Source organism: Panthera uncia, chromosome B1 (genome assembly GCF_023721935.1).
Source record: "Panthera uncia isolate 11264 chromosome B1, Puncia_PCG_1.0, whole genome shotgun sequence".
Lineage (NCBI taxonomy): Eukaryota > Metazoa > Chordata > Mammalia > Carnivora > Felidae > Panthera > Panthera uncia.
In genome coordinates this window covers 165,276,855-165,296,545 of record NC_064811.1, presented here as the reverse complement: position 1 = coordinate 165,296,545, position 19,691 = coordinate 165,276,855, and the positions used below count along the sequence as shown (strand labels likewise).

Genomic DNA, 19,691 nt, shown 5'->3' with positions numbered 1-19,691 from the left:
ACACATACATACATACACTCACCCACAACACACCCACTCACCCACATACATACACCCCCACACACCACACCCCCCCTCCACATCTATACACTCTTACACTCACATACATACATACACTGATACATATACACACACAGTACAGCCACTCACACACACATGTACATACATATATACACACACCCACACTCACAACACGCCCACAACTCTCACTTTCACATACTCTCACATAATACACTCACTCGTACACTCACACCCACATCCATACTCACATACACACTTTCTCACACTCATACACACACACCCCTAGAACAAAGAGTGTAAAAGAGGACTGACCCCATGCAGAGTATCAGAGCAGAGGAAGGAGGGAACAGCAAAGTTGAGGGTGTTGGGGTACAGTGAGGGAGTTGGGCCTAGAATTGCCAAGAAGGTTGGGGGCAGCAGGGGGCACAGCCTGAGTGGGTGAGGGGGCAGGGTTATCAAGGCCTGGCTATGTGCGAGGCAGTGAAGACGCCAGGCTAAGTTGGGTGTCATGCTCGAGGGATCAACAGTGCACATCTGCTACAAAGTTTTACTTGTGTACAACAAGGCAGTTCTGAGACCTGGCATACAGCGATGTGACTGTAGCTGACACTATCATATTATGAAATATGTTGATTGGCATGTGGTAAATATTTCACAGTGTGTGTGCCCATATATTGGGTCATCAGGTTGTACACTGTGAATACGTGCAATGTTTGATGGTCAATTACAACCTCAGTAAAGCTGGAAAAAACCCCAGTGGGCATTCCTGGTGCCAGGATGAGGACTTGAGCAGGGACCCACTGTACCACAGGAGCTGGGGTGGGTGCCTGTCCTGGTTGGGAAGCCTACCCCCCCTGCCCTCCCTGGTGGGCTTCTCTGTGCTGAACAGCTGACCTCCAGGTATCCTCCTGTTAGGCTCAGCATGGGCCCTTCCATGCCTTGCGCCCCTCCATCAGGCCGCTCCTCCAGATCCCAGCCGAGGAGTCCGTGTCACCCTCGGGCAGCTCCTAATTACACTAGCCACGCTTGAGTGGCTGAGGGCAGGGGCTAGGGGGCCCGCTGCACAGACAGTTGCCAGCTCAATTTCATGCTAGAGTGGCAGGCAGCTCGGCGGTCAGGGCTGGGCCTCCTGTCAGGTGACCATGCTCTGGCATGGTCCACATGTCCCTTGGGGCACCACCAGCCTCCCTGAGCTCCTTGGGGCAGGCTTACAAAGGGAAGTGCTGATTCAGCAGGTGGCTGTGAATCTTTCCTGAGGCTCTTACTGTAGCTTGACTCACCGTGGGTGTGGAAGAGTTCAAGGGTGTGGTCTCTTGCCCTCACTGCAGCCCACTCAGCCACTCAGTGCCTGGTGGCTCTGACTCCTTTTTAAAAATTTTTCCTCTATTCCCTCGGCATTTTGCTAAACTGTTGCCTGGTTTCTTTTAGCCCCAGTCTGGTTTTCTTCAGATTCACCATCTTGGGGCTTGTCTTACACTTGGTTTAATTCCAGTGGAGTTAATACACCATGTGTATGTGAGATGATGTACGTGAAAGTGCTTGCAGACAGAGGAGCACTCTGAATGCAGGGGCCCGAGCTGGGGAGGCTGACTAGGAGGGGGCTCCCCAGGCCTGGCCTCAGGGACTGCCCACTCACAGTCTACTGACTGTGTCACTCTGGGTGGGACAGCTGAGATTGGCCATTCCAGGAGAAAAAGAAGAGATGTAGACCCTCAGAGGGGGCCCACCAACCATCTTCCTGGTTCCTTCTCACTGAAACTAAAGGGGAATGGCCTGATTCTGTTTTAATCACAACCTGTTTGGTGAGAACCTACTACTCTATGCCTGATGCTGGGAGTGCAAGGGGAATAAACCCTCATCCCTGTCCTCAGCTTGGCTAAAGGCTGGCATGGGTGGTTTGTCCCCACACCCTCTCCCTCAGCTTTGCTGGGCTGGAAGGGGCTCCATGGTGGCCTTTGTGGGGCCTTGGGAGTGACAGCAACCTACAACTACAGAAGGGAGTCTTTACTCCACTCAGGGGAGTGAGGGCAGAGACAGGAAGCTGAGGCCAGGGTGGGAGGGAGGGTAGAGGAGGCTGTGCATCCTACACACCCCCTGGAGAGAAAGGCAAGGTCTTTACTTATTACCTCTGTCCTCCTCCCCATTCATAGGCCCAAGCCCTTGGGAAAGCCTTAGGGACCCCCTTCACTGACCCAGAGATGGCAGCGAGTTGGGGATCCCACATAAGTGATTGGACGTTAGGATAAGAGGGCCTTCTGAGATCTCCTTCTCAAGCCCCAAAGTATGAAAGCTTGGTAAGGACAGTAATTTGTTCAGAGCCCCCAGCCCCCAGATCCCGAACAGTTTCCTCTGGCTGTACTGCACTGGGTCCTCTCCTAGATCTGCTACCCCAGAGGGCTTTCCCATGGTGAGGTTTGGGGTCTTCAACTGGAACCCTTGTCCTCATCATAGAGCTGCTACACAAACACCTGGGTATCTCAGCCACCCAGGAGCCAGGAGCCAGCAGGCCCCTGAGTTGGCCTGCGTCTGGGCATCTTTGATGCTGTTTTGAGTCCTGCTCTCATGTTTCCATTTCTGGCTGTGGTCACCGCTTCAGGCAGCCTTGCTTTCCTGGAACTGTTTGAAACTTGGAGAAAGCATGGCAATACCTGCAAAATCGTCTCTCCCCTTCCCTTCTGGCCTTGCCTGTATCTGTAGGTAAACACACCCCTGTGTGAATTCCCTCCCTGATCTGTAGGCGGCAGGTCAGGCTTGAACTTCCATCGCACAGCCAGGCTGTCCCATGGCATAGGCTGCAGTGAGCAGGTTGCTGGCCTGTGCACTGGTCAGTCCTCGGAGTGAAGAGCCTGTCCTTCCTCTCTCTGCTTGGCGAATCCTGTTTGGCTTCCCCTTTTGGCGTGTTCCCCTGACTCTGCTCCTGCTTTACCTCACTTTAGCCCCCATCACGATGTGCCCTGCTCCATCCCTGACAGACAGAGGCTGCCTCTCACCCTCCTTGTTGCCCTGTGGACCCCAGTGCTCAGTGCATGGCATTGAGTAGGTGTTCTAGACAGGTTGAGGGAAGAACCCAGAGTTCCTGGTTCATCGGGTCTGTTGGAACTTCCTGCTCTCCATTCGAGAATGGGTTCTGAGTGCCTTATTGCTTGCAGCCAGCTCTGTGCAGCTTACCTCCTTCTCACAGATGTTGTCTGCATGCCATGAGGGTAGGCAGGTGGAGAAGTCTTTCTATGGAGGATGCAGGAAGATTGGTTAGAAGGTTCTTTTGTCACATGAGCAGCGGTGCAGTGATGGGGATAGTGGGAGCCGGACAGTGGACTCTTGCTTTCTCTGGTCATGGTTTGTTTCAGTGTCCTTGGCATTTCCTGTGGTTTGCTCTGAGCCACTTTGCAGGGACCCATCAGATCAACTGGGGTCTCACCTTTCCCAGGGCTGCAGAGCCCTGGCAACACAGCCTCCTTTGCTCTTTTGGTCTCTACCAGCCAGTTTTTGCTTTCCCCCTTGATCCTACCCATCACACCTGGTGGAATTAGAAATGAATTTGGAGGGGTTGGTGCAGCCCCCCCTCAACACACCTGTGGTAGGCTCAGCAGCCTGCAGACACTTTCATCTCCTCCTCATCCCAGTGCGCAGGCCTGTGGGCATCAGAGTGGGGGACTGAGAGGCCTGTCAGTGTGTTATAGGTCTATTAGGCATATAGTTCTGATATACAAATATGGCAGGTTTCAAAGCTTTGAATGACTTGAATGCATTCCTTCTTTTCTTCCCTTCTTCTGGCTTCCCTTATAGTCATTCATTTATTTACCCATCAGTGCATTCATTCATTACTCAGTGTAGATTCTTCCTGCATGTTCTCTGTTCCAGGTTCTGAGGCTGACAGCTCACCAGGGCCAGTACCTTGGTCCCATACTGGTAGGATGGACAGGATGCACACTCAGATAATTGGTGGGGAGGAAGCGATTGGCACCCTAGGAAGGTAGATAAAGTGACACGGGGCCCAGAGGAGGGAAGGCTGCTCTGGACTGGGAGTAGGGGCAGAGGACTCATGGGCAGAGTAAACCCTGCTGCTGGGCCTGGAAGAACAGGGATTACTGAGTATGTGGAGACATGGAATTGGAGTAGAGTGGGTAAGGGTGTCCAGGCAGAGGGGCTCGTGGGAGTGAGGGCATGGAGTCAGCATAGCACAGAACAGGTCCAGTAGGGGAATCTGCTGGCCATATCTGGCCTGCTGCCTGTTTGGATAAATCAGGGTTTATTGGAATACAGCCACACCCCCTTGTTTATATATTTTCCGTGTGCTACAGGCAGAGTTGCCTAAAATACTAACTTTCCTGGCCCTTTGCAGAAAATGTTTGCCTGCCCTGGTCTAGAGGAAGAGCAGGCCCTGGGTTGGGTGAGAACAGGGATGGGAATGCAGTCTGGTGAGCAGGCTGAAGCACGGGCTTTGGAGGGGCCACCAAAGGCTTTGGACTGGGGAACATGCCGATAGGAAGATGAGCGCTGTGATTTGGGAAGATTGTGACAGCAGGTAGAGATTGATTGGCAAGGGAGACGTGCTTGCAGGTGTGTTTGATCTTTGCCATAATCGTTAGTCATAGGAGGCAAGATGGAAGTGTTGGGCCAGGGGTGGCATGTAGCAGAGGGGAAGAGGAACGAGTTACTGGGTGGGCCTGCCAGGAGGAAGGCTGCTGAGGACACTGAGATTTGGGGATGGGGCCAGGACCAGAAGCAGGGGACACGGTTTTCCCATGGACGCAACACTGGGCTTCGTCCCTAGCAGCTGGGCTAAGTCAGCAAGGACCTGGGACTGCCAGACCTGGCTTAGGGAGTGGGAGACAGAGGTGGGCAAGGAAGAGAGGAAGACAATAATTCTTTCAGCTTCCTTTTGCCAGAGGGCAAAAACCCCTCTGGGAGAAATTTCTAGAAGGATGAAGCTTACCTTTGCTGCCTTTCTTCCTCTGTGTCTGTGCCCCTTCCCTCATTCAAGTCCCCCAGTGCCGTCTGCTTCTTTCATACTTCTGGAGGCCCCCTGTAGTACAGCCAAGGACACAAAGCCCCTGTACGCACCTTTCTGTCACATGGATTTGCTGTTAAAAGCTCTGCCTCCTGCCATCCTTGCAGTCCAGACCTGTGCCCTTTGGGACACTGTAACCCAACAGTGCCTGAGCTTGCCGTGAAGGGAGGAGAGTCTCAGAGTAGTGATGGAAGCAGGACAGGGGTGAGCAACTCACCTCTATTCCCATAAACTTGTTCCATCGGAGTCCAAGAAAATTGGGTGAGATAGGCATTGTGGGTGGCCTTAGGGGGGCATGGCCTCAGAGGGCAGCCTGCAGCCTGCGGGATTTGGGGAGGGAGGCAGCCTCTTCTCCTGCTCCCATTTACTTAACCGGTGCTGAGATGACTGTGTGAATGTTTATTTGTCTCATTAGGGTGTGAGCAGAGCTGTGACTCATTCATCTTTAGAACCCCTTGTGGGAGCAGTGGGGGAAAGTTAATGGTGAGGGAGGGAGGCAGTGAATCTGAGCCACTGGTGGTTTTGCCATTAAGTAGTGCAACCTTCTCTCTGCACCTCGCCCATGTGCTGCTTTCAGAAAAGGTCAGCCGATGGGCAAACCCCCGCACTGCTCTGTGTGGCCGGGGCTGTGTGGGGGTCTCAGGTTTGCCACTGGGGAGATTACTGCAGCCTTCACTGTCTGCTCTGTGTCTGCTGGAAGTCAGGTGCTGGGGCAGAGACTGCTCCATGTGCCGTGGGGTAGGGCTGAGGTAGCCCCAGGCTAAGGCTGACCCTGGGTTTCACCTCACAGCCCCTTCCTGGGCCCTTCCTGCATTTCTCATAGGCTCTGCCTTTGAATGCAAACCTAAGCTTGGCTCAGCCTCGTGCCTTGTGGAATTGAGGAGCCCTTACAGGTGTGTGGAGCTTTGCTGTGCCATGTGCACTGTCTCATGTAATCATCACAGTGGGTCAGTGATGTGTGTTTGTCTATCCCTATTTTATAGATGAGAGAATGGATGTTCCAGTAGATGAAGTGACTTTCCTGGGTCACTGGATAAAGAAGGCTTGAGCCCGGGGCTCTGGTCTCTCAGGCTCTTCTTCCTTGGATCCAGGGAATTGTCCTGTGGGGATGGACGCCAAAAATTAAGACCCTTTGATCTAAAAGGGAAAGGCTGAATGGGTCTGTGAGGATAAAAATCTGTAAGCTAGATTTCACAGCACTTGAAGGAAGTACTTTTGGACAGTGAGAAGAAGCTCAGGATGTCACCTGGGCATTCAGCACACATTCAGTGTGTGGCTGGTGGCCCTGGAGCCTGCTGGACTGACATGTCATCAGTGCAGAGGGACATAGGTGAATGCTGTGGATGCTGGATATACAGTGGGTCACATGGGGTACAGGGAGAGGTCCTATCCCTGATCTTCATGGAGGCCAGTCCTTTTCTCCCACCACAGTCGCTGTGGCACCTGTCAGAGACCAGCAAGCAAGGATTGGATTGCCTTGGGGCTGGCCCAGGGGTGTGTGTCACTTTCTCTTGTTGATATGGGTCAGATGAGAGGATGAAGGCTCCTCCTCTGCTTCTTCCTCTCCTCCTGTTACCCTCCTTCTCCTGTGGCCCCTCCCTTCCTCTCTGTCCCCTGCCCCCTTCTCCCCTCTGTCCTCCCTGCTCCCCCCAAAACCCCCAAACTCTCTGCATGTGCTCTCCTAGGGTGCTGCCTCTCCTTTTTCTCTCTGTTCCCTTCCTCTCTTGATCCTTTCCTCTGCTCCTCCCCCTCTCTTTTTTCCTTGAATATTTGCCAACAGCCCCCTCTCCTCTCTTCTTCTAAGAGGAGCCTGTCAAGTCTGCTCACTCTGAGGAGCAAAATCCAGCCATAAGCCAGCTGCTCCAGGTGAGATCTGTGTTCAGATCTCCCCTCCACCCCACTGCTTTAATTCTAAGTCCTGGTGCTCCTCTGCTTTGCTGGCTTCTCTCTGTGTGACTTGGCCTGGGGCTCAGCCTTCCAGAGCCAGTGGTGGCCAGGCCCGTGTCGAGGACCCATCACAGAAGGTTGTACTGCAAGGCCCTAGAGGTCACTTAGTTTAGTTCTTTTCTGAAACCTGATTTATTTTTAAGTAGTAGGCTGTTTTTTAAAATACTTCTTGTGTATAGCTCCAACATCTAGAACAAATAAAATCAGAGTTGCTTTGGTTGAAGTGGGGGTGAGAACACTCATCCTGGCTGTTTGATGCAACACAGACACGTTCCATATTTAGTGGCACTGGGGGAGGGGAATACACAGGAAGAGGACATGGGCCTGGAGACAGAGACCTGCCACACCTGGAACCCATGATACCTGGAAAGAATGCCAGGAAAAGCGGGTGTTGGGTCCTGTGGCATAGGATATCAGAAGTGCTGTGAATTGCTCAGGGGGGTGACCGAGGGAGGATTGTGTAGATGAGGGCAGTTGAATGGAAGATAGTGGTGACAGTGCAGCCCCTGGGATGGGGTGGGCAGGCTCTGTCCAGCAGTGACCTCCCACAGGCCTGGCTGGAGCTGCACTTCATCTGTGGCAGTAGAATCCAGTCCTTGGTTTCCAAAGGGCCCTTCTTCAGGGACCAAGGTGGGTAGCATGGTAGGCTTGGATCTTAGCACCTGAAGTCATGGGCACTGTGGTCTTGAACAAGATCTTCCTGGGTCAGGTCCCTGGTTCCATTCCCATTGTGCTCATCATCACTGTGGTCATATCTCCATGATTGGGAGTGACTTGGATTTTGGCTGGCCTCTGTGTGACAGCTGGGGCCTTGTTTTGCTGACCAGATGCCCAGGGTGGTAGATTGCCTATGATGTTTAAGGGATTATTGATACTTCTGGCCAAGAGCAGTGATTTAGGAATAATTTCTTGGGCTTCCTGGTGCTTATGGTGGCCAGAGCTTCCCCACAAGTGCATTGGGAACCAAGCCATTTGAAGCCAGGGTAGAAACACCATGTCCCCCAGCTGGTTCCCATGGATCATTATTATGATGATAACAAAGGACACTTCCTCTTGCTCATCCTCTGGTCCTGCATCCAAGTGGTTATGCCAGGAGTAGAGAATCCTAGAATCATCAGTAGGCCAGCCTTCCTTTCTCATTCATCACCTCGGACCACCAAGCTCACAGGTGCCCACATCTGTTTAGGGTGGAATGGCCAATGCCTGGCACTATTGCCAGATGTCTTCCTACCATGCACCAGTGGCAGACATCACTAATCAATTACAGTTCTCTTCCCCACAAGCCCAGATAAGGCTTATGAGCTTTTTGGAGCTGGCACTTGCATGCTGGTTCTGATATATGGCATTCATTCATTGAGTCATGGTTTCATGCATCTAGTAAAGCATTTACTGAGCTGGTGTTAATGAGCCAGACACTGCTTAGTGCAAGGAAAAGGAGCCATGGTCCCTGCCCTGTCAAGAGAGGTTTTGAGTATAGTAGACAAACATGCAAATGTCTTGTAATTATTCCATCATGCTCTAAGTTGAAAGCAGAGTTAGGAATCCCTTCTCCAGGAGCCTAAGGGGGACGGGACCTAAGTGCTGATGGTGTGAGAAAGGGACCAGGTCTTTTTGCTACACGGGATTGAGCCAGCACTCTTCATGTGAACCTTGTGCTTAATGATGGCAACGGTGGATGGTGGGGCCATGGACTCTTTGGTCTTATTCAAGTCATGGGACAAAGCTTGGCCAGAGACCCAGCTCTGGTAGCCCATCCTTACTAGCACCTTCTCTTCCACAGGAACAGGGGCTAAAACCCAATAACTCCAAAGAGTTAAGCATGTGCTTCACAGAGGTGAGTGAAGGGCAGAGTGGGGGATGGCTGCAGGGGACTGGGCTAGAAGGGGGTGTTTCCTAGGTGAGTCTCAGACTCTGAGCCCCCAGATCCCATCGCATGAGCTTCTGGCCCACTTAGACTTGGGTGGGTGGTCACTGCACTGGGGGTGCAGGTTCGGAGGCTGCAGCCAGGGGCCTTGGCTGTCTCCTTGGGTGAGACACAAACAGCTGCTCTGAGCAGAAGCCCTCTTAAGCCCTCCTGACTCTTTATGACAAGTGTCTTGAGTACCTACTCTGTGCTGGTTCTGTGATATTGAGGAGATTGGGAGATGGGAAAAGACACAGTCCCTTCCTAAAAGGAGCCCCAAAACAGGAGTGTATCTATGACTCCATATATAGTGTGTGTGTAGGTATTTATATGTATGTATGTGCGTGTGTGTGTGTGCATACACACACACTCTCATATATATATATATATATATATATATATGTAGAGAGAGAGAGAGAATGTCTATATATATGAGAGAGAGAGAGAGAGAGAGAGAGAGAGGAAAAGAAGTATAAGCTCCTAGAGGAGAGTGCTCAGACAGAGATGTGTAGGGAAGAAGCTTCATGGAGCAGGGGGATTCAAAGACATTTAGGAACAGGTAGAACAGAGCTTCTCCCTCCTCTCCTCTCAGGAAGCAGGTGCCTGTGGACCCCGAGAGCTCCTTCTTGAGACCTTAGGTACCATGCTCCTCCTCTCTGGTCTGTGTCCACAGACCCTCTTCCTCACTTGGCAGTGTCAACCCTTTTCCCTGGGGACTGCTGCCTGGTCTCCTGGAGCCTGGGGCTCAGCTCAGCTCAGCTCTATGGAAGCCTAGCTCCACCTGCGGGCGAGCACAGAGCAGGGTCCCCTGGGTGGATGGGGTGGGCAGGGGCTCAAGGACTCCACTTCTCGAGTCCTTTCCTTTGCCTGATCCCAGCCCTACTGACTCCTTTGTTTTTCTGTCTTTTGTTGTGCTCTTTGCTTCTGTCTCCCCTTGTGTCATGGCTGCAGCTCACGACCAATATCATCCCAGGGAGTAACAAGGTGATCAAACCTAACTCAGGCCCCCGCAGAGCCAGACCGTCGGCTGCCTTGACCGCTGTCTCCTTCCTGATGCTGAAGCTGGCCTTGTAGGCTCTGGGACCCATGTCGGGGGATTTCCGGAAACTACGCAGATGAGAACACCTGCCTGGCAACATGGAAACACACACACACACACACACACACACACACACACACACACACACACATCTTGCAAAAAAAAATTTTCCCCACCTTGTCTCTGAACCTGTCTCCTCCCAGATTTCTTCTCTGGAGAAGTTTTTCTAAACCAAACAGACAAGTAGGCGGGCAGCCTGAGAGCTGGCCCAGAGGTCCCTCGGCAAGGGAAACCCAGTGCTGAGGAGGGTGCAAGGGTCTAGAAATGCCCTTCGTTTTCTCCCGGTGTTTTCTTCTCTGGACCTCGCTGACATAAAAGACCAAGACGACACCCCTGTGGCCTGAGGGACTGGAACTGTGCTGATGTGAACTGGGGCCAGGGATCCCCACTGGCGGTTTGGCAGAGGGCATCGGGCAGCAAAGCAGCCAGGCTGGCTGCTGGGGGTCCAGCTGGGCACCTCAGCACCTCCACTCGGTTTCGAGCATGGAGTTTGTTTTGTGCTCTCTGTCTGCATCTGAACTGAGAACCCCCAGTGATGCCTGTGGAGGGTGTGGTACCAGGCCCTCTGACTGTGGCATGGAGGGAGTACTGGGGCCAGCTCCAGGGAGATTGGGAGCTCAGCCCTCTGGGGACATCCCCTTGGGCAGAGGGAGCAAAGCTTGGGCACCAGCTCAAGGCTGCTGCTTCCTGCTTGGTGGCAGGAATTTTGAAATCAAAGAGAAATGATCCGTCATTGGCTCTTTTGGTTTCTTGGTGGGTCTCCCACCAGGGAGAGGGGCAGAGAAGAACATGGCGGGACACCTGCTGGCACTGTGCTTCACTGGCCGCAGCTCTCTCCTCCTCTCGCCCCCCTGTTCCTCTTTTCCACATTCTCTCCTCATTTCCCAGACAAGCGCCAACTGTATGTACATAACACGACTCCTTTCTCAACATATATGTATATATAGATCCATATACATATATTGTGTGGTTTCCCCTTTTTTCCTTTTTTTAAGAAACAAAACTATTGAAATAATACCCCAACAGATGAGCGAAAATGTATTATTGTAAAGTTTATTTTTTTTAACAATGTTGTCTATAATGGGAAAAAAAGGAGATTGACTCCCTGTGTCTCTGCCTCTGTCAGGCTGACTGGGCTGTGGAAGGGGGTTCCTGATCCGTATTCATACTTAGCCAAGGCTCCAATAAACATACTAGGAAGCAATTTGCCTTCTGCCTCCCTCCGGTGTGCCTTCTCCTGCTGTTTTTTCCTTGGCACAGTGCTGCCTCTTGGCTGCTTACCTGGGGTCCTGGTGGGCCTTGGAGAATGTGTGTGTGTGTGTGTGTGGGGCATGCACGTATGTGCACATGTGTCTCCATCTGTTATGTGTCTTTGATGTGGGTGATGGAGCTCCTTTAGGAGGTGGTTTTACACTTGGTGGGTCTCTGCGTCCCGGCTATGCTCAGCCTTCTGGGCCCTTCTTCACCCATCCTCCTCTACCTTCCCTTACCTATCAGTGCCAGTGCCTGTTGGTCCCCACCTTGAAGAGAAAGAAAGTAACTGTGGGGACCTGGAGGGGCAGGAGACAAGTTGATCTTGACACCTCGGGTATATTTTTGTTTTAAGGTTGTCTGTGTGGTCCTATTAAGTGGCCCATTGGTCTTGTGTGGCATGAGGTGATATCTTCTCACTGGGACTCCTGGTTTATTTAAGGTATGTGATTATGAAGGCAGGGATCTGGTCTTCTGGGTCCTACTAGAGAAGGAAGATGACCATGATCCATCCCTTCTTCTCTTTTTCTCCATTTACCACCCGGGCTCCACCTGGACCCTGGGCCTGCCGTATTCCCTGGGGAGATTCTCCCTGGAGAAGGCTAGGAGGATGGCTGCTGGCCGAGTGTGTGTACGTGCACCCACGTGCAGGCTTGTGAGTGTTCATATGCATGTATGAGTGTGTGCACATGGCAAGATGAAGGAGGAAGACTGTCATGTGAGGGGGTGCTCCCACTGTCAGGGCTGCACGTGATCCCATCCTGTCGCCATTGGGAGATGAGTTGCTGTTTTCTGCTCTCCCCAAATGGCTCTTGTTTCCAGTTGCTGAAATGTCGGCAACATTGGCCTATGGTGGTGAGTAGTGTGGTGTACAGGTTCCAGCCTGTGCATGGAGCGCCAGTGGGCCAGTGAACTGTCTTCCCTAGCCACCACTGGTGTTACTGTGTGTGGAGGTGGCTGTGGAGTTTACTTGGGAATCCATGTTCTTTGTGAACAGCAAAGACTGGCTAACTTAAAAGGCTTTGGGGGGAAAAGGCTCAGAATCAGTGGAAGGTGGGGGGACCAGGGGAGGGTACAGTGGGAACCAAAGGACATCTGAAGGGGCAGAAGGCATGATCTACAGGGTCAGCATGCTGCTGTCTCTGTGATGAATGACCACCAACTTGTCCAACCGGTTTACTGGGGCCTTGTGCCTACCTCCTGCCATACTTTTGTGAGAGAGGAGAATATCTCACATCTGGTATTCCTAATGTGATATAAACCCTTGGCTTGCATAATGAGGGAGAGAAGATTTCCCGAAAGGAACTGGAGGTGCCAGAATAGATGCAGGGCAGCTTTACTCTGCCTTAAAACCTCTCCCTGTCTAGGTATCACATAGCTGAAATTTTACCATGAAATATTCATTCCTTTGGTTGAGATGATTCCTGTTCCCTGTGATTCTCTCAAAATGTGTAAATAAAAGTGGGAAGAATAAAATGTCACTATCTTAATGCTAATTAGTTTAATAGTTTGAATGAATCTTAGTAACATTAAGACATTTGGACCTAAACACTGAGATTGGGCATGGGGGACAGATAAGTGAAGAGGGGCAGGAATGGAATCAGGAGAAGATTGGTAAGGACTCCAGAGATAGAGCTAAAATTGTTTTAGTGTTCTTTTGGGGAGAGTCAGCTGCATGAAGTATAGGTTCACTGTGCCTTTACCCCAGTTAGCAGTCTATACAATGTGCTTTCTTTGCCATTAGTCCCTTGGGGATTCCTGACCTGAGGTATGCATCTGTCTGCAACTAGGCTCTAGTACCTTGACGAGACTGAGATCACATAGGAATGCTTTTCCTCTCCCTGGGGAGGCTTCCAGCCTGCGATGATTTTGCTCAGCCAAGAACCCAGACATCAGCTTCCACCTGGCTCATGCCCTGCCACCCTCCTGTAACGTAGATAGGACCACTCAGAATGCACTGAAGGCCCAGTGGAGACCTATGATGGTGGCAGATCCAAGAAGGCCAATTCAGGAGCACAGAGGGCTCAGTATCAAGTGAGCCACGCCCTGGTCCTGAGCTGACCTTGGTGGAGAGCTGCACAGCTGGACCTCTGCCTTGTTCTGAGACCAGATGCAGGGTCATTACCTCAGTTTCCTGCATCTCACACCCTGCCTTCATAACCTACTTGACAGCATAGGTTTCCCAAGACTGAGCCCAACCTTGCTCTCTAGAGTCCTTGTAAGACACAAGGCCTGACTCGATCCTTAGGCCCTAGCTGAGCCCTGCTGTGTCCACCAGACCTTCTAGATGCTGAGCAGCTTTGGGGTTGACAGGGTGCCCAACTGTCATCTGCTTTCTGGATCCTGCCCATGGCTCACCTGCTTACTGAGATGTCCACCCAGGAACTCTGGTTTAGCCTCCCCTGTGCTGGTTAACTGCTGGTCCCTGGGCTCCCAGGGTCTGATGGTCCACCTGCAAGGACTTAACTTCATGCCAAAGGGCCTCATGGGGGTGGTGTGCATGTGCTTGTCTCTAGTTCCCAGATATGTCTCAGGGACTGCCTGATGCCCATATAAGACAAAGACTTGCCTTTCCTTACATGAGAGCAAATCTTCAGTGTTGCCTGCTGCTGGAGAAATTTTTGCCAGTCTTTCCTAATCTGTGGAATGAGCTTAAGCTGCGTGTTCCCTCTCTTGTAGGCTGGGATACCAGGGGATAAAACTGGCCATACACTCTGTGTTAATACAATTAAATGTATTCATAGCCTGTTGCCTATTCCTTTAAAGTCTCAGTGGGGAGTAGATAATTTATCTTTTAGAAGGAGATTTAGCATGCCTGGGTGGCTCAGTTGGTTAAGCATCCAACTCTTGGTTTTGGCTCAGGTCGTGATCTCATGGCTTCATGGGTTCGAGCCCCACATTGGACTCTGTGCTGGCAGCGCAGAACCTGCTTGTGATTCTCTCTCTCCCTCTCTAGCTGCCCTTCCCCCACTTGTGCTGTCTCTGTCTCTCAAAATAAAAAAAAAAATTTAAAGAAAGATTTAATTTTTTAAGGAAAAGGCAGTCATTTGGAGCCAAAACTGGTAAAAAGTTGGTATTTAAAAAATGTTTATTTTTGAGAGAGAAGGGGTGCAAGCATGCACACGAGTTAGGGAGGGGCAGAGAGAGAGGGGGACAGAGGGTTCGAAGCAGGCTCTGTGCTAACAGCAGACTCCAGTGCAGGGCTTGAACTCATGAACTGCGAGATCACGACCTGACCTGAAGTGGTGAAGTTGGATGCTTAGTTGACTGAGCCACCCAGACACCCAAAAAGTTGGTACCATTCTTAGTGGTGGGTTTAAATGGTGGAAACACTGGTTTCTGTCTTCTTGTTCAACCTTGGTTACCTCATCTACAAAGTTCTGTTAGAGGATAGTTAAGGTCTTTCTCAACTCTGAATAAACTCTAGAGGGGGAGAGAGATACAGAGACAGAGGTTTACACCAGAAGTGCTTTTCCTGCTCAGTGCCTCCAGTGTTCTGAGTAAGGGGGAGTCATCCCCATCTGCCACATGACCATTTCAAATTCTAAGTTCAGATGTGTTTTCTAAAAGCCCAGACATACCATTTCATTGTTACATTCCTATCTCAAGACAAGTGAGCAAATGGAAAGGGCTTTGAAATCCTCACAAAGATGTGGTTTATAAAATCAGGGCTGTGCAGAGAAGCATTAGTTAATCAGAACATTATTTGCCACATTCCACTTCTGGAGTGAAGTGCTTTTTTGTGCTCTACCTTCCAGAGCAGAAAAAGGGAAGTGAACAATATAGAAGGATTTTAATAGCATTACTCAAAACTGAAACCAAATGTGGATATTTTAAAATATGTATATATAAGATTTAACCAACGCTTACATAGCCCTCACATGCACCAGACACTGTTCCAAAATTGCGTGAGTATCAACTCATTTCATTCCCATGGGGATGCAATTAGTTTAGCTCTGCCTCCCCATACTACATACTGAGCAGACTGAAGCATAGACAAGTTGCGATCCTGCCCAAGATCATACAGAGGGTAGGTGGCGTGGCGGCACTCTGACACAAGCCCAGGTGGGCTGCCTTGTGGGTCTGGGCTCAAACTGCCCAGCTGCTGCCTGAGCCACACTGCCACACTTGTCCCTGGCTCTGTGCTGGCCCTCAGCTGGCCTGACCAAGGCAGCCACTTCCCTGGGGGCTCCAGTTAATCTGGGCTTCGTTGCTGTGCTTTCCCTTCCCTCTCGGCCTATAGGGCAAATGGTGAGGGAGTTCTGTAAACCGGTTCATTAAATCCAATACATTGTAGACTCCAGAAGGGAGAGAGGCATGAGGAAGATGCAGCTCTAGACGTGGCCCACCCCAGGTCTTTCTGATGGGGAGAGTCCCACCTCGGTGTTTGCTAGGACGAGTGTGGACCTTGTGGGGAAACAGTTTGGTGGGAAGATGGCCTTTTGAGGAAGAAGACTGACCATCTGGGGACCTGCCCTTGACTTTGAACTGCTCTTGCTTTGGACACCATGGTGATGATGGAAGAGGACACATTTGGGGCTAGGCAGACCTGAGTTTGAATTACAGATCTGCCATTGACCAGCCAGGTGATCATGTCTAGTATGAGCTTCAGGTTTCTCATTTGTAAAATGGGGATGGCTGTCCCTGCCTCATAGGAACTCTTGTCAGGATTAAATGGGATTATACCCTGGCAAGGGACTGGCACACAGTGGGCAGGCCATCAGCCATGCCACTCCCGCTTCCAGTGGGCCAGCCAGCCTGGACCTCCGCAGATTCTCTGCACCTGCCTGGCTCACCAGGTCTCATCCTCATGGCAGCCAGATGCCTTGTGGTAAACACAAGAACATGATGGTCATTAGGCCCCTGGACTGTGCTCTTTGAAGGATTGCCATGTGGAGTTGAGAGGGCAGGAGAGGTGGGGAGAGAAAAAAGGGAAACTTCCTTGTTATTTGTAAAGCACAGTTGACTTGATCTATGAGTCACTGGGGACAGTGGCTACAGAACAGCCAAATGTCATGCTCTCTCTGGAGTCCTTTTGATTGGCCACCTCCTCTCCATGCATGAAGGCAGGAGACGTGCTGCTGCAGTGACATCTCAGCTCAAGGGCACCAGGGCAAATGCGTATCAGATCAGCAGCCCCAAATGGAGACCAGGAAGCACTCATCAGCCATGAGGCCTGGGAACAATGTCAGCACCCACGGGTGACAGGCTGGCATGGGGTCCTGGAGGGTCCAAGGCAAGCTTGGGAACTCCCTGTGAGGAGGGAGCCCCAGGCCCCAAACCCCTGTTTTGTGATGAATTCTGAGTTACTTCCATGCTTTCTGAGCAGAACTTTCTCTCCTCTGTGATTTCCCTATAGAAAAAAAGGCTGGCAATGAGGTGTGAGTCTGATGACACGTTCAAGCTCATATGCTGTCCTCAAGAATTGTAGGGTATACTTGAAGGGGTGTCGGGGGACCTGGGCTCAAAGTCTGGCTGGCCATCTATCAGCTAAGTCACTGAATTTCTCTGAGCCTCAGAAAGATTGCTCTCCGAGATCAGCAAACTTTTTTCTATAAAGGGCCAGATAGTAAGTAGGCTTTGTGGGTCGTGGCATCTTGGCTGCCAACTATCAACTTGGTCTTTGTAGCTTGAAAACAGTCATAGGCATTTTGTAAATCATGGGGCTTGTCTATATTCCAATAAATATGTATTTACAAAAGCAGATATGGGCTGAACTTGGACTAGGGGTTATAGTTTGCCACCATTTGCTTTAAATAATCTCTGAGACCAAGCTCTCAATCCTGGGCATTCTGACTACTGAGGTTTGGTGGCAGGAATGCTAAGGGGTGGAAGGGCCGAAGTTATCCTGGGGTTGTAAGAAGAGAGAGGACAGTCCACCACTGTGACAGGGGAGGTGAAATTGGTGGGAGAGGACACCAGAAGAAAGGGTCCTGTGCTGGGCAGGAAGGAGGAGAGAACCACGTAGCCTATGGTCTGTGCTCACAGAAGTGTGGTTTGGAGTCTGGGGGGCTGCAGTTGTGTTCTGCATGGGGGCTTTGGGCCAGGAGGGCAAATAGTTTGGAAATTCAGCTGTGCTCAAGTCATCCATCCATGGGCCCACCCTGGGCTTGAGGAGGGGTCATCGCTTGCTGGTTTGCACGAGGGCTCCTGTATGTGCTGGAGCAGGGCCTGTGGCCAAGAGCAAGGGCAGTTGCCATTCTAGGGGCTGGGAGGGGAGAAGGTGGGGTGTGGCAGTGGAGCCCCTGAAAGCCCCTGTCGTCAAGTCACTTAACCTGGTTGACCCCCCGCCCTTTCCTCATCTACAAAGGGAAGGGTCAGAGGCACTGTTCTCCAAGCTTCCTTTCCACAAATAGGATTCTCTGATTTTATGACTGCCAGCTATTTCTGAACTCACTAGTCCGGCACAGAATGACTTGGAAGGAGACGGAATTCATCTCTCTTTCAATAAACGCCGCCACCCGCTTGGTTGCTCCAATTTTTCACCAAGTGTCTTGTGCAGAGCTTCGGACTGCTGCCGTGGAGCTCATTCTGGGTATGGCTGATGGTGGTGCTCTCTCAGGCTCTGCCTCATTTCTTTCCCTTGCAAGGTGGCATTTCCCAGAAAGTCAACACCTGCTGGAGCCACATGGAGGTATACCCACCATGTCCTGTCTGAGTCCCCATCTTGACCAGGATGCTGCTCAGGGGTCAGAGGTCATGGAGCTGTTTACACTTGGACCACCCAGGCGGGAGGTGACTAATCCTCATCAAATATGTCTGCAGGAGGAGTTTGCCCAGCCACCTTGGCCAGCATGATTTGGGGTGCTGAAGCTCGGGCAGCCAGAAGAGAGGCATCTGAGAAAACCTCTGCCGTGATTTTTCCAGGGCCTGCACAGTGGACTCCCCTTCTTTCTTCCCTGCCCACCCACATGCAGGCGCTTGACAATTTACAATAAAGGCTGCAGCTCTCACTCTACTTCATTTAAACAGCAGAGTCTAGCTTAGTCGGCCAAACAAATCCTTGTGGGATGACACCTTTGGCCCAGCGCATCCTTCACTTTTATCCTCCATGGAAGATGAAAGGCCTTTTTTTTCAGGGGTCTCTACAACCCGAAATCACTCTTAATTCTCATTGTGTGAGAAAGCTGGGTGAGTGTGAGGCCCCAGGACATGAAGGACTCTAAAATGCCTGCCTCCTGGAAGTTTGTAGCTGGGAGCTGCTGAAATAACCTTCTCTTCCAAATGAGGAAGCAACTTTATTGATGACTGGAAATGGTCCAGAGGAGCTATTGTCTGGGTGATGGGGAAGACCCCTCGGCAGCCCTCAACCCTGCCCAAGTCCATGCATCTCAATGTCTGGATATCTGGGGCCTGTACAGCCATGGAGAGGACAGGTCTAGAAAGACCCCTGGGCAATCAGAGGAATGTTTGTGGGAGCAGCCACAAGTGTAGGTCCCTGTCATGGATGGGATGGGGCTGAGCTCACGCTGTGGCCCTCGTTCCTCTTTGGGCATTAGCTGGCAGGGCTTTCTCCATTCACCCTGGCACCTGCTCCTGAGTCTGACAGACAAAGGACCCCATGCATCTGGGTGACAATTCAGCCTGCTTGGTCCTCCAGGTGGGCATCTGCATGTGGACTCAGGGAGTCACAGCTCTGGTGTGAAATCTGATTGTGTCAGGACAGTGGGAGGGCTGGGGATGGGTACTATCTCCTTCTGAAAAACTGTGATGGATGGAGTGATTGATTTCCATGGAAGGTGGTGGTCCTGAAAATCCCTCCTACTTCCACCCTGGGGGCTGCTGTCCCAGAAGCCCTTCCCTTTTCACTCCACCTGCTGCTGTCCCTGGCCAGGGCTGTGGCCTTGGACACTTCCTTTTGCTGGAACCACTCCAGAGCCTACAATTTAGGCAGGCAAATGTGGGTTTTGACTATGGGTGTGGCTCAACAGATTAGGTGACTCCCATGTGCTGTGGGGCATCCAGAATTCAGACTATCCAGTCATTCTCTTTCTGGAATGCCATCTTTCCTTCTCCTTTCCATCATCTTATCCCGGGCTGTTTTTCTCTGGTGTTAACTTCTGGTATGGGTGTCTGTTCAGCATCTGTAGACCTGGAGAAGTAAGGGCTTTCCTCCTTCTAGTTCTCTGCTTCATGTCAGGTTTGTTCTTCCTTTTAGCAGCTGAGCCCAAATGAGCAGCATTTTGGGGATGTGTCCCCTCAGAGTCCCTGAACTAGCTGTTCTCTGCTTCCATCTTGATCCTCCCATCCATGCTCCCCCCAACATCCAGTCCTGCCCCTGGTGGTGTCCTCACCATGGGTTGTGGAGTTGAGGGCAGAAACCTATAGGGTTCCTGTCAGCTTGGCAGGCAGCCTCCCTTCACCTGCATGGTTTGCCCCAGGAGCTCCATCTTCCCCACTAGCAGCCTCTTCAAATTTTCCTGTGCGTTTTCTTGTATCCCTCCATCCACTGGGGACAA

The 19,691-nt window shown here is 51.4% G+C and overlaps 1 protein-coding gene across 3 annotated transcripts in view; it reads left to right on the top strand.

Moving 5' to 3' along the window:
- GFRA2 (GDNF family receptor alpha 2) overlaps nt 1-19,691 on the top strand; it is a 138,153-nt gene that overhangs the window by 86,009 nt on the left and 32,453 nt on the right. For 2 of the 3 annotated variants that reach the window (XM_049631506.1, XM_049631507.1), the window contains exons 8-9: nt 8,760-8,813; nt 9,834-12,891. The exons of the other annotated variant lie outside the window; for it this stretch is intronic. In XM_049631506.1, the coding sequence (XP_049487463.1) occupies nt 8,760-8,813; nt 9,834-9,956 (177 nt within the window). In that variant the 3' untranslated portion in view covers nt 9,957-12,891. Of the gene's footprint in view, nt 1-8,759; nt 8,814-9,833; nt 12,892-19,691 lie in introns of those variants that run through there. 3 annotated transcript variants of the gene reach the window in all.